The sequence below is a fragment of the Vipera ursinii genome (assembly GCF_947247035.1).
Source record: "Vipera ursinii genome assembly, chromosome: 2".
Taxonomy (NCBI): domain Eukaryota; kingdom Metazoa; phylum Chordata; class Lepidosauria; order Squamata; family Viperidae; genus Vipera; species Vipera ursinii.
This window is the reverse complement of record NC_139513.1, coordinates 290,408,944-290,433,980: the sequence shown is the minus strand read 5'-3', so window position 1 is coordinate 290,433,980 and position 25,037 is coordinate 290,408,944. Positions and strand designations below refer to the sequence as shown.

General features: G+C 44.7%; 1 protein-coding gene and 1 long non-coding RNA gene across 2 annotated transcripts in view; both read right to left on the bottom strand.

Annotated features, from left to right (window-relative positions):
- The window catches only part of LOC310635705, a 172,312-nt gene that overhangs the window by 9,105 nt on the left and 138,170 nt on the right, over window positions 1–25,037 (bottom strand). The window lies entirely within an intron of this gene.
- Window positions 14,684–25,037, bottom strand: part of CELF4 (CUGBP Elav-like family member 4) — a gene marked incomplete at both ends in the record, with an annotated part of 88,130 nt that continues 77,776 nt past the window's right edge. The window contains one exon of the mRNA XM_083351183.1: window positions 14,684–14,811. Coding sequence (XP_083207309.1) covers window positions 14,684–14,811 — 128 coding nt within the window. The remainder of the gene's footprint in view (window positions 14,812–25,037) is intronic.

Below are 25,037 nucleotides of genomic sequence, written 5' to 3'. Positions count from 1 at the left end.
CGTGCCAACCATAGTGATTCCTTTAACAACTGTGGCAAGAAAGGTCATAAAATGAGACAAGACTCACTTAACAGCTATCTCACTTAGTAACAGAAATTTTAGACTTAACTGTGGTTGCAAGTTGAGGACTGCCTGTATAAGCAGACAGCAGACAATTTACTGAGATCAGTAACCAACCAAAAACAGACAGCAAACCCCACACCCTTCTAACACTGATGACGTGACCTAGTTGGGTCATGAAATCTGTGCAAGAAAACAAGCCAGCTCCTCCTCCTCCTCCTCCTCCTCCTCCTCCTCCTCCTCCTCCTCCTCCCCCTCCTGCCTTCTAGCACTGATGATGTGACCTAGTTGGGTCATGAAATATGTGCAAGAAAACAAGCTCAGAGAACACCAAGGTCTCTTCCTCCTCCTCCTCCTCCTCCTCCTCCTCCTCCTCCTCCTCCTCCTCCTCCTTCTCCTCCCTTTTAGAACTGAAGATGTTACCTAATTGGGTCATGAAATGTCTACAAGAAAACAACCAAGCTGAAACAGCACCAAGGTCTCTTCCTCCTCCTCCTCCTCCTCCTCCTCCTCCTCCTCCTCCTCCTCCTCTTCCTCCTACTCCTCCTCCTCCCTGCAAACCCCACTCCCTTCTAGCACTGATGACGTGACCTAGTTGGGTCATGAAATGTCTGCAAAAAAAATTCCAAGCTCAGAGAGCACCAAAGACCCCACCAAACCCATAATTTTCAAGGCGGCAAACATAAACAGGGAGCTTCGTCAATCAGGATTATAATCTATTTCTAAATTTGGTTATTTTGCCCTGTTTCAGAAACTGAATTTGCCGAATTGATCCTATGGATCAATTGGGGGGAAATCAACAGAAAACGGGGATAGATCGCCTGTCCCAAGTGCAGACAGTCCCACCAAGAGCTTTGCATGACCCCCCAACCCGATTATCATCATGGGCAGAGGAAAGCCATCCCCATTTGTTTGCCCTCCAGACAACGGCAGGGATCTGTTTGCAGTCAGAATAATCCAATTTAAAGAAATGATTCATATAACTGAACACATCTGTCTGAGGCCCAAGCAAAACCCCGGTGTTAGTTTAATAAATGATGTTCATTAAACTCGGCTGAAAATATAATCTGGAGAGAGCGATGGAGCAAACAGAGCAAAGAATAAGCAAACGGAGCCGAGCAATTATCAGCCATCATTTGTTCTGGTGCCAATGCAGAAGTAAGCCTTGTTTACTGAAATCTTAATTTCGTTTGGCTGAGGCCGAATCCATCAAAAAGCCGAGCTGGCAGACGATGCTCTCGTTTCTCAAAATCTGTCAGAAAAAGTTTTTTTTTTTAAAAAAAGCTCTTTTTTCTTGGATCTACAGCAGAATTCAGAAATTGAAAGTTAGGATGAGCAAAGAGATGTTTCTCCAGGGGCAGAAGGTCCAAGCTGAGGACTTAAATGTTGAAGATGGAAGGTGAGCCTCACAAGGCATGGATAGTGGGGTCAACGGAGATGGATTTTACACTCAGGCAGGAAAAAAAATATGTACAACACAGATGAGGTGAAACCTGGCTCAAAAACAGTAACTGCGAGAGGGACCTTGGAGTCCCAGTGGACGATTATTTAAACGTGAGCCAGCAGCGTGCAGCAGCCGCCAAAAAAAGCAAATACAATACTGGGTTGTATAAACAGAGGCGCAGAATCAAGACCACGCAAAGTATTAGTACCGCTTTATAAAGCCTTAGTAAGGCCCAGTGCTTTTTTTGTAAAAGAAAAAGGTGCCGGAACTCACACATGTTATACAACCCACCTTGCCTACCCTACAAGGTTCCATCCAAAAAAGGTGCTGGAACTTCGTTCTGAGCATTCAATGAGAAAAAAAGCCCTGGTAAGGCCACACCTGGAATCCTGCCTCCAGTTTGGGTCACCACATTGCAAAAAAGATGTTGAGACTTTGGGGAAAGTGCAAAGAAGAGCAACGAAGAGGATTAAAGGCCTAGAGACTAAAACATATCAAGAATGGTTGCTGGAATTGGGTATGGCTAGTTTAGAGAAAAGAAGGATTAGGGCTGACATTATAGCAGTCGCCCAATATCTGAGGAGATGCCGCAAAAAAGAGGGGGGGGGTCAAGCTACTCTCCAAAGCACCTGAAGGCAAGACAAGAAAGAATGGATGGAAAGTAATGAAGGACTGAAGCAACCTAGAACTAAGAAGAAATTTCCTGACAGAACAATTAATCAGTGGAACCACTTGCCTACAAAAGTGGTGGTTCCTCCAACACTGGAGGTTTTTAATAAGAAAATGGACAACCATTTGTCTGAACTTGTACAAGGTCTCCTGCTTGAGCAGGGGATGGACTAGAAGACCTCCAAGGTCCCTTCCAGCTCTGTTATTCTGTTATTTCTTACAAGTTTTCCAGCCAGGGAAGTTATTTTTACTCCACGTACAAAAAAAATGGTAAAGGTTCCCCCGCACATGCATGCTAGTCGTTTCCGACTCTAGGGGCCAGTGGTCATCTCCGTTTCAAAGCCGAAGAGCCAGCGCTTGTCCTAGGACGTCTCCATGGTCACGTGGCCGGCATGACTAGACGCCAAAGGCGCACGGAACGCTGTTACCTTCCCACTGGAGTGGTCCCTGTTTTTCTACTTGAATTTTTACGTGCTTTCGAACTGCTAGGTTGGCAGAAGCTGGGACGAGTAACAGGCGCTCACTTTGTTACACGGCACTCGGGATTCGACCCGCCAAACTGCCGACCTTCTGATCGACAAGCTCAGCGTCCTAATCATGGCACCACCGAGAACATTCCCACCAACACTGAAAGGGCAAGCCATGTGTACTGTATATATACAGAGTGCAAATCCCACTCTCTTTTAGCACTGATGATGTTACCTAGTTGGGTCATGAAACATCTACAAACAATCAAGCTCACAGAGTACCAAGGACACCCAAAGTTGGGGACTGAGCTACAAATATTCTCATCAATCCTTATTCTCTCATCTATCGGAATCCTTCTCATCAAGGGTGCTAGTTTAGAAAATACTCCGTTGTAGTTTGGGCACTCACTTTTGTCACCTTTCAATTTCTACACGGCACCAGTGATAACTAAGGGGCTGCCCCAAAGAAGAGGGAGTCAAGCTATTCTCCAAAGTACCTGAAGGCAGGACAAGACACAACGGATGGAAACTAATCAAGGAGAGAAGCAACCTAGGAGAAATTTCCTGACAGTCAGAACAATCAGTGGAAAAGTTGTGGATGCTCCATCACTAGAGGTTCTCAAGAACAGACTAGAAAATGTCTAAAATGGTAAAGGGGGTTGGGCTAGAAGACCTCCACGGTCCCTTGCAACTCTGTTATTCTGTTAACTTTCCTCCAATCAGACAGAGGCAATTTTCACCCCTCCATTAACCAGGTGGAACAGCCACTCTATAAGCAAAGCACATCCATATTTTAACATGACTCCCCTTCTGTGTCTATGCCTGCAGCTTTACCATTTTTCAAGGTTGTCACAGCACTTATGAATCCATTTTCCCCCTCAAACCCTAAGATTTATCACGCTCATTTCAATTCCATTTTTGCAACCATACTACCACCGCTCCCTTAAGTATTGCCAGTAAAAACCTAAAGTGGAAACGGCAAGGAACTTTTGGGTTTCAAGGTGAGAATATTCCAAATGCTGCAGCGTGGCAGTGTGGAGTTATACGCATCCACCGTAACCTGATGTTGCATGATGTGCGGGCTTGGATTTCGATTTCTGAATTTTCAAAATGCACCGAGACAAATGGCGGCTCAGCGGTTAAGACAATGGACTTGGCTGGAAAGCCGGCAGCCCAGGTTTGAGACCACAGCACTGTGAGACGGGGTAAGGTCCCGTTCCTTGCTCCAGCTCCTGCCAACCTAGCAGTTCGAAAGCAGGTAAATGCGAGTAGATAAATAGGTATCACTTCAGTGGGAAGATGCTGTGATGTCATGCTAGCCACGTGTTTGTGGAAATGACTTCGGACAGCCCTGGTTCAATGGCCTTGAAACAGAGATGGGAACTGCCCAATATAGTCAGCAAGGATTATCGGAGTAAAATCCACAGGGACACCTTTAACTTCACCCTGACTGAGACCAATATGCCAAGCTATTTAAAACAAATAGACAAACCCAGCCTAAACCAAGCTTAAGGCTTAGAGGCTGACTCTATGGCAGAGGTCCCCAAACTTTTGGGCACCAGGGACCGGTTCTGTGGAGAGAGGTTTTTCCACGGACCGGAGAGTGTGTGGTTTTGTGTGTTGCCTGCATCCCGCGGATGGGGCTTTGCTTGCTTGTGCGGACCGGTTGCTGGCATGCTGTGGCCCAGTACTGGTCCACAGACCGAGGGTTCAGGACCCTTGCTCTATGGAACAGCAGCCCAGGGACTTGAATTGACCAGCTGACCTGCCATTTTCACTAGGATATTTGAGCAGGGTGGAAAATTTGAACCTAGCTTTTTGTTGACACTTTTTCTGGAATTTCAAGTGTGCTCATTTTTTGCCAGTGAAGACAATTCTCCTCCAGATGTTTTTATAGGTAATCCTTGACTTATGGCTACTAGAAGAGAATATTTGTAGCTCAGGGGTGAACTGTGGGGGTCCTTCATGCACTCTGAGCTTGGTAGTTTTCTTGCAGACGTCTTATGATCCAACTAGGGAACGTCATCAGCACTCAAAAGGACTGGTGTTTGCTCCCTGTTTATATAGAAGTGGGCAGCCCTGCCAGTGTTGATGGGAGCTGTTCTTGTGGCCTCTTGATTAGGCTGTTGTTTGCTGTTTGGTTATTGGTCTAGTGTTGATCTTGATAGAAGGATGATAGACAAATAAATAGATTGATGGATGGATGGATGGATGGATGATAGAGATAGGTAGATAAATGATAGGTAGTTTTTTTGTATTCTTGGTGGTTCCTTAATTGGGGTATTAAATACTGCTTGATTGTTGGTCTAGTATTAAGATAGATAGATAGATAGATAGATAGATAGATAGATAGATAGATAGATAGATAGATAGAGATAGATAAGATAGACAGACAGACAGATAGATAGATAAATGATAGATAAGATAGTCATAGATAGATAGATAGAAAGATAGATGAGACATGATAAATAAGAGTCATAGATAGATGATAGAAAGATAGATGATAGACAGATGATAGATAAGACAGTCATAGATAGATAGATGATAGATAGATAGATAGATAGAAAGATAGATAAATGAGACATGATAGATAAGAGTCATAGATAGATAGATGATAGATAGTTGATAGATGATAGATAGACAGTCATAGATAGATACATGATAGATAGATAGATAGATAGATAGATAGATAGATAGATAGATAGATAGATAGATTGATAGATAGATAGATAGATAGATAGATAGGATGATAGATAGATATAGATAGATAGATAGATAGATAGATAGATAGATAGATAGATAGATAGATAGACAGACAGACAGACAGACAGACAGACAGACAGACAGACAGACAGACCTCAATAGAAGAGAATCTTTGCAGCTCAGGAATGAACTCTGGGGTCCTTGATGCTCTCTGAGCTTGGTTGTTTTCTTGCAGACATTTCACGACCCAACTAGGGAACGTCATCAGTGCCAGAAGGGAGTGGGGTTTGTTCTCTTTTTATATTTGAGCATCATTTGGAAGGAAATTAGGGGAAAAGCAACAGTAATCACAGAAGAATGTGAGTCTGTACCAGTGGTCCACAAACTTACAACATTTCTCTTAGTGACTGTTTGAAGTTATAGGAGCTGAGCTGAAAAAGGTGACTTATGACCGTTATTCACACTGACGACCATTGCAGCATCCTCTTGGTCACATGATCAAAATTCGGATGCTTGGAAACCGGCTTGCATTGATGACAGTCCAGGGGTCCTGCAATCCCATTTGCCGTGCTTCAATTAACAATTGTGGCAAGAAAGGTCGCAAAATGGGGCAATGCTCACTTAACAAATGTCTCAATTTGGGCTCAACTCAGCTATTCGTTGGATTAAACAAGGTTTTCTTTGCCAATTTCCCAGCTTTCTGAAGAAAGAGGAAATTAATCAGGGATTCTCATCAGCCAGTCTCATTCTGGCTTTAAAGCCATCATATGTTTGGGGTAGTAACGTGATACTACAGGTTAAATTCAAATTTACTGACAAAGAATTAAGGGGAGACTAGTATAGCTATTTCGAGCTACTTAGCTCCCATCAGCTAGCCGTAGCTTACTGAGATTCGAACCCGGGCCACTTGCATGTTAGGCAGCTGTATTAACTTCTAGGCCACAGGCTCTCCTTGCTTTCTTGGCTGTACCAGGAGGAAGATTAAGTGTTTTCCGTTGAGACCGGTCTATCAGTGCAACTTGATCTACCCCAAATATATACTACAGGTTGTGTCCGCCTTATTCTGATAAAAGAGACCACTAACTCTTAAAGCAGAGTCTCAACATTTTTTTTTATAGTTTGGTGGCCAAAACTGGATGCAATATTCCAAGTGTGGTCTTACTAAGGCTTTGTAAAGCGGTATTAGAACATTACGTAGTCTTCAGTCTATCCCTCTGTTAATGCAGCCTAGCACTGTATTGGCTTTTAATTATACCCAATTCCTGCAACTATTCATCGTATGTTTTAGCCTCCAGACCTCTAATCATCTTTGTTGCTCTTCTCTGTACTCTTTCTAGAGCCTCAACATCTTTTTTTACATCATAATGACCAATACTGGATGCAGGATTCCAAGTGTGGCCTTACCAAGGCCTTGTAAAGTGGTATTAATCCTTCAGATGATCTCGATTCTATCCCTCTGTTAATGCACCCTAGCACTGTATTGGCTTTTTTGGCAGCTGCAGCACACGGCTGGCTCATATCTAAGTGATTCTCCACTAGGACTCCAAGATCCCTCTCACAGTTGCTACTATTGAGCCAGGTACCACCTGTACTGTACCTGTGCACAGTGGCGTAGCGTGGGTTGTCAGCACCCGGGGCAAGGCAAGTAATTTGCGCCCCCTAACCCATGGATTTTAGCACTCGAGTCTCTTCCACTAGCTCAGGAATTCTGGGAGTTGAAGTCCATGAGTCATAAAAGAGCCAAGGTTGCCTGCCCCTGAGTTAGGTTCAAGGCAAAAAAGGGTCTCTGGAGAAGAGGGAAAATGCTAGTTTAAAACTGAAACAAGGCAACTTTAAGGTGCCTCAGCTGTGATTTAGGATGAGACAAAGAGAGGACATGGCGTTGAAAATGGTTAATGGGGCATGTTTGTTCCACTCTTAGTGGACGTCAGGATAAACCCCACGAGAGAATGACCTTACAACAGATGTGAATAGGCTTGGACTACGTTTGTAGATTGAGTGCATACATCACATGGAGCGATGATGGGCTTCATCAAGATTTATGATCCCACAATTGGCTAGTTTTCTCCATCTTGTCCTAAACCCTGGATACCAACCACGGTTTATGGCTTAGCATGTGGCATGGGGTTGACCCAACATGTTAGGCGACAAACAATGACTTCCAACTTACAATGCCTCAGCTTCCCAAGGTTATTCCAAAGCCGGAAAAGCCAACCAACCCACCCTGCAGCTTTGCCTGCTTAGGCTGAACCCCAGGAATTCATACTTGCTGCGGCGCCCGACCTATTTTCTGCCCAGACGCTGCTTATCCACGCTACGCCACTGGTCCTAACACACCAAGCAGACAAAGGAGGTCCGATTTACCCCTTCCCCGCGAGGTTAAAAAACTCCGCCACATTCCCTAGAGCAGTGTTTCCCAACCTTAGGAACTTGAAGATGCGTGGACTTCAACTCCCAGAATTCCCCAGCCAGCCGGCTGGGGAATTCTGGGAGTTGAAGTCCACGCATCTTCAAGTTCCTAAGGTTGGGAAACGCTGCCCTAGAGGAAGAAATGTCTGCTTGGGATTCTGCTGCAATTACCGCAGGAGAGCCACCAGCCACGCAAGGCAGGCTCAGGCTGGGGGGGGGGCGGGGGCGGAACGGAAGCCTTGCCCTATATTCCACAATTAGAACAAGGCACATTCCGCCAGGCCGCCCCTCCCCCTCCCCGGTTCCCTTCGGAGATCTCTTTTTTTCTCTCTCTTTCTTTTGCGCGCGCCCGCGCGCAGCGAAAACCAGCTCAAGGAAGATTTAAGTTTGCCTTCGGGAGACGCAATTCCGAGCAGAAGATACACCCAGGAGCGACGCCCTTTTCAGCCTTCTCGCCGTCTGCGGGCCTCATTCTTTATTATTACCAGGGGTCTTCAAGCTTGGCCCTTTTATGACTTGTGGACCTCAGCTCCCAGGAGACTTGTGGACTTCAGCTCCTCTCAGCCTGGCTGAGGAATTCTGGGAGCTGAAGTCCACAAGTCATAAAAGGGCCAAGTTTGAAGACCCCTGTTTATTACAAACGGCGAGCAGCGCTGGACACTCCGCCAAACAGTTCCGAGGGCTGGTAAAGGACGAGGTGTGCTGCAGCCGCCCGCCGCGAGTCTGCTGCAAGCCACAATCGAGACCACGTGTCTCTCGGGACAAAGGGGCGGGGTGTAATTATTCCTGTTAATAAGAGAACAAAACGGCTGTTACAGATACGATTGCACGCTGGGCAGCGTGCGTGCTTTTAGTGTTAATATGGTGTTGCTGTCACGCCAAGCCAACTCTGTGCAGCCCTTGGGGCTCCCTGAGCAGCTCAGTGTGAGCGCGCCCCCCCAGATGTTGCGCCCGGTGCGGCCGGCCCCCCCTGCACCCCCCACGCTATGCCACTGCCTGTGCATTTGGTGCATAATTTTGCGTCCTCTTAGTTTTGGCCAGGCTTTACACAGTCAAAATAAATGAATTTGTTTAATACGTGAATTAGCCAAACAGGTGATTATTCTTAACACTGAAAACAATGAGGAAGAAACGGCTCTGCGTTCAAATATGGTACTGATGCATATTAAAGGATGCTAATGGGATTATTTAAGGTGCTTAGCTTGATGGAGTGCTTGTCAACATGCCCATTACAGTTCCTTATGGTTTTTCCCCCCACCCATTCTTCCCTCCTTTTCCTCCATGTACATTTCATACCATCTTCAATTAATTTAATTTCCTGAAGGACCTTTCCTGGTGCAATCAGGTTGAGTTCCCTGGTTCTACTTTGGAACAAAGAGAGGAGCAGACAGCTGATTTGGGATGATTTTAGAAAGTTAAATTGGATCTGATTAGTTCCTGGGTTGGACTGAGAAATCCTAGCATTGTAGATGTCTATGGAGATTCTCTTGTCATCCAGGTCATGGCTGTCCCCAAAGTGCTTTTTCAGGAGGCAACTGGGTTTTCTTGTTTTTCTTTAAAGACGTTTCGCATCTCATCCAAGAAGCTTCTTCAGCTCTGACGGGATGGTGGGGAATGGTAGCATTTATACTCCTTGCAGACAGCTGGTCATTCGCTTTCTTTTAGCGATTCGTCGAGGCCACTTGGAGGTTTATCTGTATCTTCAGGGTCACCTGAGTGGCGCAAATGGTTGTGGAGCCTTCTTGGCTGCAGGATGTTTTCTGCCCTGTGTTGCTTCGCTGTTGAAGACCGGAGAGGAGGCTGTTGGGGGATGACATTCTCCATAGACATTTCGCTACGCGCTTTGGGATGAACACCCTTCAGATGGTGCAGGGGTATGAATGGATTTCCAGAAAACATTGCAGACCACAGGAACCATTTGCGCTTCAGTTTGAGTGGCAGACAACACAGACTCCTCCCAACAACTTGCACCTGGCTTCAACAGTGAAAAGACATCCTGCAGCCAAGAAGGCTCCACACTCATTTGCACCACTCAGCGTCAACGCTGCTAACATCGAATGTTCTTGCTTTGACAAGAGATGAAGAAGCAGCTATTTCCTATGGTAAACTTGTGCATTGCTTTAAGAGATTAGGGCTAAGGCTGGGAGGCAGAAGATTGTGCCTCAAGGCCATATGACGTTACAGCCGATAAGAACTTGGTGGGTTGTCTAACGGAAGGGAAACTGATTCTTTAAATTAATTGGAGAATATGATTAATGACAACATTAGAAAGGTGGAGAATTGTGTTTAATATATTGTGCAAGGGGGTGGAGATTTCAGATTCCAGCTTCCTTTGAGCAAGCATTTATCATGATAATGATAATGATAACTTTATTGTCACTTTGAATGTACACCAATCGGCATACATCAAAATGAAATTTCGTTGCGTACAGCTCTCAAAGCGTCACCACCTCCGATATATACTCCTCGTTCGTGGCCCGCTCAAATTTCACATTGTCCATTTTAGTCTCTAGGGAGTGAACGATGGCAAACAGGACAGATGGAAATGGGGCTCCATGTGGATTAGCCCTCAAGTTAGCTTGTATTCTGACAACCTCGCCTTCTTTCCTTTTTCTGATCCCGACTCTTCCACCTTTTCCTTAAAGAGGCCTTGCTTCTTTTCACCCCTGGAGCACACTGCCGCCGCCACCAACTCCTCCAAAAGCCTCTCTCTCTTCCTCTGGGCCTGCCGACAGCCTCATCCAGTTCCTTCACCCCATAAGCTCCAGGTCCTCTCCTCCTCTGCCTCCTCTGGAAACAGCCCTGATTTGCAATACAATCCATCACTGGGCCAGCAGTCAGATCTTGCTGCTGGTAGAACAAATTCAAACAGCGCCAACAACTTTTAACGGTCTCACCAACAGTTCCAAAACAACTAGAAACTCGCCAGGCCAGCAAAGATTGTCGGTCGTATGTTACCTTAGTTCCACCATGTTGCTCAAACACATTAAAATCTTCCTGATCATGTGGCCTATAGCCCTTACTATCCCTCCCAAAACTATTCGCCTTCAAGAGCCAATGCAGCCGCAGCCATTCCAGGAGCCGCCATCTTAGAACATTTGCCGGTGTATTAGGCTAAATAAAAGACTTTTAAGGTAAACAATGCCTGAGTCACTTGAAAAGCCCATACGGTCGGAAACCTGACACTCAGGTGACCCCGAGGACGCAGGTAAACCTTCAAATGGCTTCAATGACTCTCTAAAAGAATGCAGACGACCAGCTGTCTGCAAAGAGCATCAATCCTTCCATTCCCCACCATCTAGCCAGACACCTAGCATTGTAGGTTACCTTGGAAGTAGAAGGTGGGCTTCTTGGAGCAGTGGTGGAATTGGGGTCACCTTTTAGAATTTGGAAAAAGAGGTAGCACCTGCACAGAGAGTAGTCGAGGCCAAAGAGAGCTGCAGAGGAGGGCAAAGTAGAAGGAAAGCAACATGGAGAGTTTTCTTTACTTTTAGAAGAGGCCAAGAAAGTCTTTCCTTGGACTTTTGCCCAAGTGAAGTACTTTCTAGAGACTTTGCACCAGAAAAGGATATTCTTAAATTCTAGGGGGTCTCTTCTAGAAATTGCAAAATTATAAGTCAGAAGAACTCCAAGGTCTATCTAGGCCAGACATGTCAAACACAAGGCCCGGGGGTCGGATCCGGCCCGCAAAGTGGTTTCATGTGGCCCGCGAAGCCATCCTGGAAACAGTGAGGGAACGGCCCCCACTGCTTTGGCCCTGGCCCAGAGACCCTCCTTCTGCCAGAGACCCCCAGATCTGCCCCACTCCTGTCCAGGCCCCCATAGGCACCCTTGATGCCAATGATGTAGAGCTGGCCATGCCCACCCAGTAGGCCATACGCACTCCAGCTGCGCCCAGCCAGTAGGCCGCGTCCACACTGGCCCTACCCACCAGGCCCCCTGAGGGCAACCGCAATGCTGATGCGGCCCTCAATGAAATTGTGTTTGACACCCCTGATCTAGGCCATTTGTCTGAAATGGCATAGGGCTTCCTGCTTGAGCAAGGCTTTGGATGAGAAGATCTCCACAATCCCTTCCAACTGCATTATTCTGTTAAGTTCTGTTATCATTCTGTCTCTACAGTGACACCTGAACATTCACGTCAAGCGTATGAAAAGAACAAAATTCAATGGCAACCACGCACCTCTGACTGCAACCAATAGTTCCTACTCCTAATAGCAGAAGGTGTGGGTAATCTAACAGGTATTTTTGCACGAACTGGTGGTACCTTTGGAGCCAATACACAACATTAGTGGCAGAATGGCACTTAGCAAACCCTTATTTTGGAACTGCTACTCAACCCAGATTTGAGAAAAGTCCACATTTTGCTAGTACCTAATTTGCTCCTATATCTCTGCTCTCTATCTGCTCGCCTTCCCAACCATTAAAATTGCTACTATGGCAAAGGATGAAGAATACAACAGTGCTACATAACAATAGTTTGGGTGTTTTCCGATAGCAGGAAAACAGTTAAAATAAAGGCACAGGTACCAACTCTGAACTTCTTGAGATGCCTTCAAAGATTTATGTTCTGGAGGTTTTCTTTTAAATCCTGAAATAGTTTCTCCATTTTGGTTCCTACATTCACTACCCAGACTCTTAAGCCATGCTTTCTGTGGCTATTCAGAAGATCCTCATGGTGCAGCCCACCCTCCCTCAATTTTCACATCCTAAAATTTGTCCTACACAAAGAATGGAGAATGTTTGGATACCAGATCTGTCTACTTAACTTACATAACCATTATAAGTCAACATGTGTCCTTTATTAGCTCCTAGATTCATAAATAACCAACTCTACCCATCCCAGAGGAATGAATGGGACTCCAGTTTCCATCTCTTTCTTGAGCAATTAGCCGTTGGAGATATTCTCCAACGGCCTGTATCTCTCCCCTCTTTTATCCAACGGCAATGGAAATGAGCATTGGTGTTGACCTATGCTGATCAAAACGCTTGCACTGACATGGCCAAATTAAGGAGAATAAATGAGTTGTAACAATAGGGAACTGTCCATATTAGGAGAAGCACGAGAGAAACCACAAATCAGGTCACCTGAGTTTGGTAAATAGGTTTCTTTCTCAACATGCTTCTGAAATGTACTGGTCAAGTAATGATATTGTAGCAACTTCTGCTTTTCATCTACTTTTGTGCAAGTGGCTTTTTTTCTTGCTTGTGTAACCGCACAAACCACACAAAGTGTAAACACCCGCCTGAATAAATCACTTGGGGGTTCTTCCAGCATTATGGGAGGAACCCACCTTGGTCCAGATCTGAATAAACTTGTGACTCGTGCCGAGACTGACCTAGATTTCTTGCTGGACCCTGGGATGGAGATCTGGAAATCAACTCCCCCACTGCTTTCAGTGCCAGTCTCAAGTGATCTCTTTCGAAATTGCCCACTTGGTACCAGGGATTAAACGTGGATTTAAAAAAAGAGAGCTTGCAACAAGAAGGATGTGCCGAGAAATGCAAAATGCCCTATATGGCATGGGTTCATGGTATCTGAGGGGCCATCACTCTCTGATGGGACAAGCCCACCCTACTTGTGCCAGTGGAAAAGCCCTGATATTGAGCCCATCTGCTAAGGAACTAAAGTCAATGATGGGGGTCCCCAACCTGTGGGCTGTTGCCCACTAACGGGCTGCAGCCTATTGGCCACTGGGCCACGTGAGTGGCTGGCCAATACATGTGTGTGCGCACATGCACACAGCCCCACTTGTGGGAGTATCACAGCAAGCATCCCTGACATTCGCAACCCCACTTGCATGAGCATTGCAGGCATTGGCGGTCCCACTTGCGTGAGCCTCACCACAAATGGCATGGGTGTTCACACACACCCCCTTGCAGGAGCAACAAGTGTTCATGTGCAAGCACGAGTTCATCTCCACTGAAAACCATCCCTTCTTTCCTCTCTGACCCTGCTCCGGGCCACCAACCCTGAAAGAGCTCTGGCGAATCCCATCTTTGTGGACCACTCTACCATTAGAGGTGAAAACTATTTGGCTTTCCGGAAGAGGGTCAAAACCTGGCTTTGCTGGTTGGCCTGGGGCTGTGAGGAGGGGGAGCGTTCATCACTGGAGGTGGCTGATGGGATAAGAAGATGGGTTGTCCCATCCATCTCTTAGCTCAGACATGTCAAACACAAGGCCCGGGGGCCAGATCCAGCCCGTGAAGTGGTTTCATGCGGCCCGTGAAGCCATCCTGGAAACAGTGAGGGAACGGCCCCCACTGCCTTGGCCCTGGCCCAGAGACCCTCCTCTTGCCAGAGACCCTCAGATCTGTCCCACTCCTGCCCAGGCCCCCATAGGCACCCTTGATGCGAACGATGTAGAGCTGGCCATGCTCACCCAGTAAGCCATACGCACTCTAGCCACGCCCACCCAGTAGGCCACGCCCACCCAGGCCACACCCACCCGGCCCCCTGAGGGCAACCGCAATGCCCTCAATGAAATTGAGTTTGACACCCCTGTCTTATCTCTTGTAGATGTGGTTTTAGCATAGTTTTTTTAACATTGGCTCATTTTAATCTGCTGACTACTTTCCCTTCGTTTCTATAATTTGGAAGCTGCCCAGAATATCCTTGTAGGGGGGGGAGAACGGGCAGCATAGAAATTTAATAAACAAACGACAACAAAAGAAACACAAACAAATAAAAGTCAGATCAACCTCGTATCTCCCTCACTATAACCAACGGCAATGCCTCAACCCTGCAGAGACAAGTTCTTGAGGTTGCTTCTGAAATGGTTCTAGAAGGAAAGGTAGAATCGCAGAAGTCATTAGTGTCCACAACACAGGAGACGCTACGGGACAACAGGTGATGTTCCTTGCCGCCACCACCCGCCCCCAAACAATTACCTGTGCTAGACCTTGCTTATCCAGTGTTTCCCACCATTCTTCAGTAAGGACGGTTAGCATCCTTTGGCCTTTTCAGCTGGACCTTCAGCCTCTTCATCCCAATCTGGAAGCCATTCATAGCCTGGATGGCCGCCTGGGCACTAGCAGGATTGTCAAAACTCACAAAGCCTGTCAAAACACAAGGAAGGTGCAGGATTTAACCGGCTGAAAGGGGCGACGGGGCCATCCCACGCTAGATCACGTCAAGGATGAACATGGAGCGGGGTGCCAGGAGCTGCCCTGCCCAGCATTTAATGCAGGAAACTTCCAGCCTCTTACAACGTCACGCTGGGTTTGGGTGAGTAGCGTTGTGTGAATGGAATGGGTCGAGCATTTACCTCGGCTGAAGGTTGGCTGGGAGGGAAGATGGGAAGCAAGCCATGGAAAAGTTAGACTTCGGATGGAGGAATGAAGAGGCACCAGATGGACCACCATCACTGAAAGGGACAGGTCCTCAGGTGGAGTTATTCTTGCAGAGGAGAGAAGGAAAGAGTGATGCCAGGAGGGGCTTTTAATGGCTCACCATGAGGTGTCCACCTCAAACTAGAAGATACATTTCATAGAATCATAGAATCCTAGGGCTGGTAGGGACCTTGGAGGTCTTCTGGCCCAACCCCCTGCCCAAGGCAGGAGTCCTTAAACCATCCTGGACAAATGGTTCTCCAATCTTTTCTTGAAAACCTCCAGTGATGGAGCACTCACAACTCCAGGAGGCAAGTTCTTCCGCCAGTTCATCACTCTTACTCTCTGGTCCACCCCTAAATCTGGCCCACCAAATTCTCGTACGCCAAAAGAGCGGGTGGTTTTATCACCAGACTAGCATCTGCTGCTCACCAAGAAGGTGCTAAACTTTGATGTAGATAAAGGTTGGGTGGATGGCATGGGGATGACAAACGCAGGGACCATTTTAGATATATCACTGAAGCGATGGATTGTTATCTTGGATTTTGGAGAGGGAAGACCCCTGGTGTACAGCATCGAATAGTCACACAGCCATGTTTTTAGGGTGGTTTTCCCGAAAACCTGCACTTATTCCCAGGTTTCGGCAAAACCGCATCCTAGCGAACCATGGATTTGCTAACAGTGTGCCATTTGCTTAATGGCCACCACAGAAAGGCCATTAACCAATCCATTTTATGACTGTCACGATTTGCAATGTGGCAGGGTCCATTATGGTTGTATCTTGAGGACTACCTGTATATATCAGATTTTTCAACCACTGCAGTCTCAGGGGCAGTGCAATCACAACCAATGTTCTGATTCTATTTTTGTTCCTTGTCAAAATCAAAAACAAAACACAATACATTTCTTACCGGAAAGGAATTTGAGTGGATGCATTAGGAGGCCTATATTCGAAAGCACGTAAAAACGCAAGTAGAAAAATAGGGACCACTACGGTGGGAAGGTAACAGCGTTCCGTGCGCCTTTGGCGTCTAGTCATGCCGGCCACATGACCACGGAGACGTCCTCGGACAAGCGCTGGCTCTTCGGCTTTGAAACGGAGATGAGCACCGGCCCCTAGAGTCGGAAACGACTAGCACGCGTGTGCGGGGGAACCTTTACCTTTACCTTTATTGATCAGAACATCCTATTAGAATAATGCTAGTTGTGTTCTAAGACAACTTAGAAAGTCCTCTACTGTAAAGAGATGGCAGAAAACCTCCTTCGCCCACATTTTCAAATAGACACCCACATTTTCATACTTAGGCCTCCCTACTTTAATAGGAAAGAAGCTAATGGAAACCATTAACTACACCACTATCAATTTACCAAGTGTCTTTAGATATGGCCACCATACAAGAAGGTCACTGGCTAATTGTCATCAGTGGGAGACACACATCTACAAGTTATCACACCTTTGACAGAACTGTGGACCATTTTTTGTCGTAAGCTACCTCAACTATTTGCTGGCAAGTCTTGTACCATTTTTATAACCCTCCAGGCAGTGGTGGGTTTCACCAGTTCGCACCACTTCGGCAGAACCGGTAGTTAATTTTTTGTTGACTAGGCCCAGGCTGGACTTCTGGAAGTGGCATCCACACAGAGAACCGGTTGTTCACATGTCTGAATCCCTCCAGCGCTCCAGAGGAGTTCCTGGCTTAGACGTTCCTGAGCTCCATGGTAAATTGATGCTGATGGAGATCTTCTCAAGTCCAATTGTTGCCTTCAGATGAGCTTTCAAGGAGAGAGGTGGGCAAGGTGAGTCCAAAGAGACGTTGTCATGGTGATCTGGGGCCCTGAGAGCTGCCATGGTACTGAATGGCATTAGAAAAGGTGATCTTGAAGATTCTAGGTGTTTTTCCCAGGTTCCTCTTATTTTCCATCTCTAACTTATTTGACATTGAGTCTGGCCAATGAGGTGGCAGGATTCTTGACTGAGTTAGAAGGCTGTTTTAGAATATAGAGAGAGGTGGGTACCACTTTTGGATTCTGAGTTCCTTTTAAATTAGAAAATCAACCAATCAATCAGAATAGAACTGGAAGGGACCTTGGAGGTCTTCTAGTCCATCCCACTGCTCAATCAGGAGAACCTATGCCATTTCAGACAAGTGGATGTCCAGACTCTTCTTAAAAACCTCCAGTGATGAAATGCCCACAACTTCTGAAGGCAAGTCGTTCCAGTGGTTAATTGTTCTCACCATTAGGACGTTTCTCCTTAATTCGAGGTTGCTTCTCTCCTTGATTAGTTTCCATCCGTTCCTTCTTGTCTTGCCTTCTGGTGCTTTGGAAAATAGCTTGACCCCCCCAAATTCTTTGTGGCAGCCCCCAAATACTGGCATACTGCTATCATGTTCCCCCTAGCCCTTCTTTTCTCTAGACCAGCCATACCCAATTCCTGCAACTGTTGTTCATATGTTTTTGTCTCCAGGCCCTTAATCATCTTAGTTGCTCTTCTTTGCACTTTTTTTGGCAATGTTTGGACTAAAACTAGATGCGGTATTCCAGGTGTGGCCTTACTAAGACTTTATAAAATAGTACTAACACTTCACATGATTTTGATTCCATGCCTCTGATTCCATGCTGCCAAAATCGTGAAGTCCTTGGTGGTCTCTTGGCTCTGTTGTTTTCCAGCAGACATTAGGTATCATCATCAGTTGCAGAAAGGAATGGGGTTTGCTCACTGTTGAAATACTAGTGGTTGCTCTGTCAGTGTCGGTGGGAGTGCCCGTCATGGCGGTTCCTTGATTACACTGTTCTTTACTATTTATCCATCTGTGTTGGTAGTTCTTTGATTGTGTACTGTTTACTGCTTGATTGTTGGTCTGGTATTAATTCTAGTGTTAATCTCTGCTCATCTGGGAGTTGACTGCTGAAGAGAGGGTATTTTGGCCTTTTTGTTGCCTTTTTAGCTTTTGGATTGTCTCTTTTGAATGGTGTGTAAATGTTGTTTATCTCTATGTGCCTGTTGATGGCTGATTTTTCTGCCAGACTTCCAGGAATTCTCTAACATTTCTGGATTTAACTTGAGGTAGCATTTCTTTTCTATCAGTACAGGAATGTACTTTAGGTCAAGGCGATCAAACTGGTCAGTCCTAGAGGAGATCAACCCTGACTGCTCTTTAGAAGGCCAGATCCTGAAGCTAAAACTCAAATACTTTGGCCACCTTATGAGAAGGAAGGACTCACTGGAGAAAAGCCTAATGCTGGGAAAGGTTGAGGGCAAGAGAAGAAGGGGATGACAGAGAATGAGGTGGCTGGATGGAGTCACTGAAGCAGCAGGCGTGAGCCTAAATGGACTCCAGAAGATGGTAGAGGACAGGAAGGCCTGGAGGAACGTTGTCCAGGGGGTCGCGATGGGTCGGACATGACTTTGCAACTAACAACAACAAAAACATTTAGAAATCTCTTCCTTCCTTCCTTCCTTCCTTCCTTCCTTCCTTCCTTCCTTCCTTCCTTCCTTCCTTCCTTCCTTCCTTCCTTCCCTCCCTCCCTCCCTCCCTCCCTCCCTCCCTCCTTTCTTCTTTCTTTAACATTTTCAGTTTTTGTTTCCATTCATGTTTTATCTTACAGTAAACTTTAATAAAATCACTTGGAGAAGTAAAAGAAAATGTTTCACCCTGGCAGCCAGTTTGCCCTTGCCGCTGGATCCTTTTGTTGTCTTTCACTGCTGTGTTCCCCGCAGGAACCAGGAACAAAAATCACAAAACACAAAAGAAGCTGTTGATGATACTAGATATCAATGGAGTGACTCAATTAAAAATAATAACAATATTATCCGGAAAGCCAAGCAGCTACTTGGAGAGATATCAACATGGTTTTGGTTTTTTTTAGTACTGGCCTCTGCAATGTTAAAACTCAACAGGAATATTCCATTCATGGCATTTGATTTTGTCATGCTGATTGCTCCCCACATGTACTCTTGGCAGGGTTCTTTTGTCAAAATTGGTTTACACCAGTGCTCTAATTCTTGCAGGATCTGCTCCCCCCCCCAGAATTTCTAGAAATTACATTCCAGTAGTGATAGAAAAGGGACGCGGTGGCTCAGTGGGTTAGGACGCTGAGCTTGTCAATCAGAAGGTCGGCAGTTTGGTGGGTCGAATCCTGAGTGCCGCGTAACAGAGTGAGCGCCTGTTACTCGTCCCAGCTTCTGCCAACCTAGCAGTTCGAAAGCACGTAAAAATGCAAGTAGAAAAATAGGGACCACTACGGTGGGAAGGTAACAGCGTTCCGTGCGCCTTTGGCGTCTAGTCATGCCGGCCACATGACCACGGAGACGTCCTTGGACAAGCTGGCTCTTCGGCTTTGAAACGGAGATGAGCACCGGCCCCTAGAGTCGGAAACGACTAGCATGCATGTGCGGGGGAACCTTTACCTTTAGTGATAGAAAAGAATATTTGTAGATTAGGGTTGAACAGAGGGGTCCTTGGTGCTCTCTGAGCTTGGGGGTTTTCTTGCAGACGTTTCATGACCAAACTAGGGAACATTATTAGTGCATGCAAGGAGTGAGGGTTTGCAGAGTGGAGAACGGAGGAGGAGGAGGAGGAGGAGGAGGAGGAGGAGGAGGAGAATGGTGGCTGTGGGGTCCTTGGTGCTCTCTGAGCTTGGTTGTTTTCTTGCAGACATTTCATGACCCAGCTAGCTAACTTCATCAGTGGTTGAAGGGACAGGGGTGGGGTTTGCTGTCTGTTTATACTGTAGACTAGTGGCTTGCCCTGTCAGTATTGGTGGGGGTGTTCTTGATGGTTCATTGATTAGACTGTTGTTTGCTGTTAGTTTGTTTGTCTGAAATGGTAGTTTCTTGACTCGAGTATTGCTTACTGCTTGATGGTAAGTCAAAATGTTACTCTTGCTGTTAATCTCTGCTCATCTGGATGTTGATTGCTGGCAAGGAGGTGTTTTAGTCTTTTTGTTTTCTTTTTGCCGATTGTCTCTTTTGAACGGTATGTAGATGTTGCTTATCCCCTATGTGCGTGTTGATGGCTGATTTGTCTGTCTGCCAGGCGGCCAGGAATTGTCTTGCACTGTTAGACTCGACTTGGACTAGGATGCTCATATTAAAGGGCTCAGTGTAAATGATCTGCTAAAACTGACTTACACAGGGATTTCTTTTTTATTTATTTTTATTAAATTTAGATGTTGCCCGTCTCATTATCGAGTGACTCTGAGTAGAAGTGTTAGGAACGTTTTCAACAGCGCACTGTTTGAATGTGATTTGCTACCCAGGCTCCAACGTGTCCGCTCCTTTTCGCCCCCAAGCTCAATGAAAGGCAAAATCTTTCAATCTGCATAATTGCTTTTATACATCTACTTTTATTGCCTTGCAAGCTGCTCAGAGTCTCTTTGGATAGTGAGACGGAACGGGATAGGCATTTAGTAAATAAAAATAAAATAAAATAAAACCAACTGCTATCTCTTATTCTTCTCCCAGTTCAAAATGACATCCTTGGTTATCACTCATCATGGGAAGGAGCTCAAGATAGGATTGTGAAATTTAAATCTCCCATTTGTAGTTTTTTAAATAATAATAATAATAATAATAATAATAATAATAATAATAATAATAATAATAATAATAATAATAATAATAATAATAATAATATAGTTATGAATTTAGCAGGAAGAGCATGCTAGAGGAGGGGTCTACAAACTTTAAGACTTGTGGACTTCCAATGACCAGAATTCCTCAGCCAGCCACGTAATCCACAAGTCTTGAGGTTGCCAAGTTTGAAGACCCCTGTGCTAGGGGAAGCAGTAATCACCAGGTAAAGGTAAAAAGGTAAAGGTCCCCCCGCACATGCGTACTAGTGGTTTCCAACTCTAGGGGCCGGTGCTCATCTCCGTTTCAAAGCTGAAGAGCCAGCGCTTGTCCGAGGACATCTCTGTGGTCATGTGGCCGGCATGACTAGACGCCAAAGGCGCACGGAACGCTGTTACCTTCCCACCGGAGTGGTCCCTGTTTTTCTACTTGCGTTTTTACATGCTTTCGAACTGCTAGGTTGGCAGAAGCTGGGACGAGTAACAGGCGCTCACTCTGCTACGCGGCACTTGGGATTCGACCTGCCAAACTGCTGACCTTCTGATTGACAAGCTCAGCATCTTAAACCACTGAGCCACCGCGTCCCTTAGTAATCACCAACTACCAGCCAAAGACTGAATTCATTGACTGTTCTAAACCAAGACTTCTCCCTATCATGGTGGATGACCTGTAGATATTTGGTATAAACTGCAATTAAGTTGTGTGTGTCATGTTGTCATCATGGAAATATAGAGATGGCCCTCCCGTGCAAACCTAACCAATTATGGCCTGTTCGTATCCTGGGTTAGGACAATACATGAATCTGATCGTTTGCTGGGGTTCAGGTTCTGATGAAAGCTACAAAGAGCTTCAGCTGAGACAATAGAATTGATATGTTGTTCTTTCACTATATAGAACAAACATAGAGGAATAGGGCTTAGAGAGGATGTTGGAGGTCTTCTAGACCAACCCGCCTGCTCGAGCGGGAGACCCTATACCATTACAGGCAAATGGTTGTCCAGTCTCTTCATCTCCAGTGTTGAAGCACCCACAACTTCTGGAGGTAGGTTGTTCCACTGATTAATTGTTCTAACTGTTAGAACATTTCTCCTTATTTCCAGGCTGAACTCTCTTTGTTAAGCTTCCATCCATTACTTCACATCTTGCCCTCCAATACTTTGAAGAATAGGTTGACTCCATCTTCTTGGTGAAGACCCTCAAGTATTGGAAGACTGCTACCATGACACCCACAGTTCTTCTTTGTTAGACTAGACAGACTAACCAGTTTGGCCTAATGGTTAAGGCACCAATCTATAAAGCAGGAGATTGTGAATTCGCCTTAGCCATGAAAGCCAGCTGGCTGACTTTGGAGCAATCGCCAGGAGACAGTGAGTTCTAGTTCTACCTTAGGCATGAAAGCTGGTGGATGATTTTGGAGCAATTACCAGGAGATGGTGAGCTCTAGTACCGCCTTAAGCATGAAAGCTGTGGATGATTTTAGAGCAATCACCAGGAGACAGTGAGTTCTAGTTCTACCTTAGGCATGAAAGCTGATGGATGATGTTGTAGCAATCACCAGGAGACGGTGAGCCCTAGTACCGCCTTAGGCATGAAAGCTGTTGCATGATTTCTGAGCAATCACCAGGTGATGGTGAGTTCTAGTACTGCCTTAGGCATGAAAGCTGGTGGATGATGTTGCAGCAATTACCAGGAGAAGGTAAATTCTAGTATGGCCTTAGGCATGAAAGCTGGTGGATGATGTTGGAGAAATCACCAGGAGACAGGGAGTTTTAGTACTGCCTTAGGCATGAAAGCTGGAGGATGATTTTGGAGCAATCACCAGGAGACGGTAAGTTCTAGTACCGCCTTAGGCATGAATGCTGTTGGATGATTTTGGAGCAATCACCAGGAGACGGTGAATTCTAGTACTGCCTTGGGCATGAAAGCTGGTGGATGATTTTGGAGCAATCACCAGGAGACAGTGAGTTCTAGTACCGCCTTAGGCATGAAAGCTGGTGGATGATTTTGGAGCAATCACCAGGAGATGGTGAATTCTAGTACTGCCTTGGGCATGAAAGCTGGTGGATGATTTTGGAGCAATCACCAGGAGACGGTGAATTCTAGTACCGCCTTAGGCATGAAAGCTGGTGGATGATTTTGGAGCAATCACCAGGAGACGGTGAGTTCTAGTACTGCCTTGGGCATGAAAGCTGGTGGATGATTTTGGAGCAATCACCAGGAGACGGTGAGTTCTAGTACTGCCTTGGGCATGAAAGCTGGTGGATGATTTTGGAGCAATCACCAGGAGACGGTGAGTTCTAGTACCGCCTTAGGCATGAAAGCTGGAGGATGATTTTGGGCCAGTCAGTTTCTCTCAGCCCAACCCACCTGACAGGGTTGTTGGTGTGGATAAAATAGGAGGAAACTGTATTGGACATGTTCACTGCCTTGACTTATTAGTAAAAATAATAAACCTGGGATACAAATGATTTTTTTTTTAAAAAATACCTAATTGTCCTTTAATGCCAGTAGAGGTAGTCCTTGCCTTACAACAGTGCATTTACTGACCGTTCAAAGTTACAACAGCACGGAAAACAAGTGACTTGTGACTGCTTATCGCACAATCATTGGAGCATCCTGGTGGTCACATGATCAAAATACAGCCACTTGGCAACTGACTTGTATTTGTGATGGTCGCAGTGTCCCGGGGTTATGTGATTCCCCCTTTTGCGACCTTCCGACCAGCAAAATCAATGGGGAAGCCAGGTTCATTTGGCAACCCTGCTACTGACTTAACAACTGCAGCGATGCGCTTAACAACTGTGGCAAGAAAGGTTGTAAAACGGGGCAAAACTCACTCAACAACTGTCTCACTGAACAGCAGAGATCTTGGGCTGAGTTAGAACAACTGACCAGTGGAACAACCTGCCTCCAGATGTTATGAACGCTCCAACACTGGAAGTTTTTAAGAAGAGACCGGACAGCCATTTGCCTGAAATGGTGTAGGGTTTCCTGCCCGAGCAGGGGGTTGAACTAGATGACCTCCAAGGTCCCTTCCTGCTCTATTCTATTCTATTCTCAATAAAGATTCTATTCTATTCTATTCTATTCTATTCTATTCTATTCTATTCTATTCTATTCTATTCTATTCTATTCTATTCTATTCTATTCTATTCTATTCTATTCTATTCTATTCCTAAATCCTAAATCCTAATCCTTATTGCTATTCTATTCTATTCTATTCTATTCTATTCTATTCTATTCTATTCTATTCTATTCTATTCTATTCTATTCTATTCTATTCTATTCCTAAATCCTAAATCCTAAATCCTAATCCTTATTGCTATTCTATTCTATTCTATTCTATTCTATTCTATTCTATTCTATTCTATTCTATTCTATTCTATTCTATTCTATTCTATTCTATTCTATTCCTAAATCCTAAATCCTAAATCCTAAATCCTAATCCTTATTGCTATTCTATTCTATTCTATTCTATTCTATTCTATTCTATTCTATTCTATTCTATTCTATTCTATTCTATTCTATTCTATTCTATTCTATTCTATTCCATTCTATTCTATTCTATTCTATTCTATTCCTAAATCCTAAATCCTAAATCCTAAATCCTAAATCCTAAATCCTAATCCTTATTGCTATTCTATTCTATTCTATTCTATTCTATTCTATTCTATTCTATTCTATTCTATTCTATTCTATTCTATTCTATTCCTAAATCCTAAATCCTAATCCTTATTGCTATTCTATTCTATTCTATTCTATTCTATTCTATTCTATTCTATTCTATTCTATTCTATTCTATTCTATTCTATTCTATTCTATTCTATTCTATTCTATTCTATTCTATTCTAATCCTAAATCCTAAATCCTAAATCCTAAATCCTAAATCCTAATCCTTATTGCTATTCTATTCTATTCTATTCTATTCTATTCTATTCTATTCTATTCTATTCTATTCTATTCTATTCTATTCTATTCTATTCTATTCTATTCTATTCCTAAATCCTAAATCCTAAATCCTAAATCCTAATCCTTATTCTATTCTATTCTATTCTATTCTATTCTATTCTATTCTATTCTATTCTATTCTATTCCTAAATCCTAAATCCTAAATCCTAAATCCTAAATCCTAATCCTTATTGCTATTCTATTCTATTCTATTCTATTCTATTCTATTCTATTCTATTCTATTCTATTCTATTCTATTCTATTCTATTCCTAAATCCTAAATCCTAATCCTTATTGCTATTCTATTCTATTCTATTCTATTCTATTCTATTCTATTCTATTCTATTCTATTCTATTCTATTCTATTCTATTCTATTCTATTCTATTCTATTCTATTCTATTCTATTCTATTCTATTCTATTCCTAAATC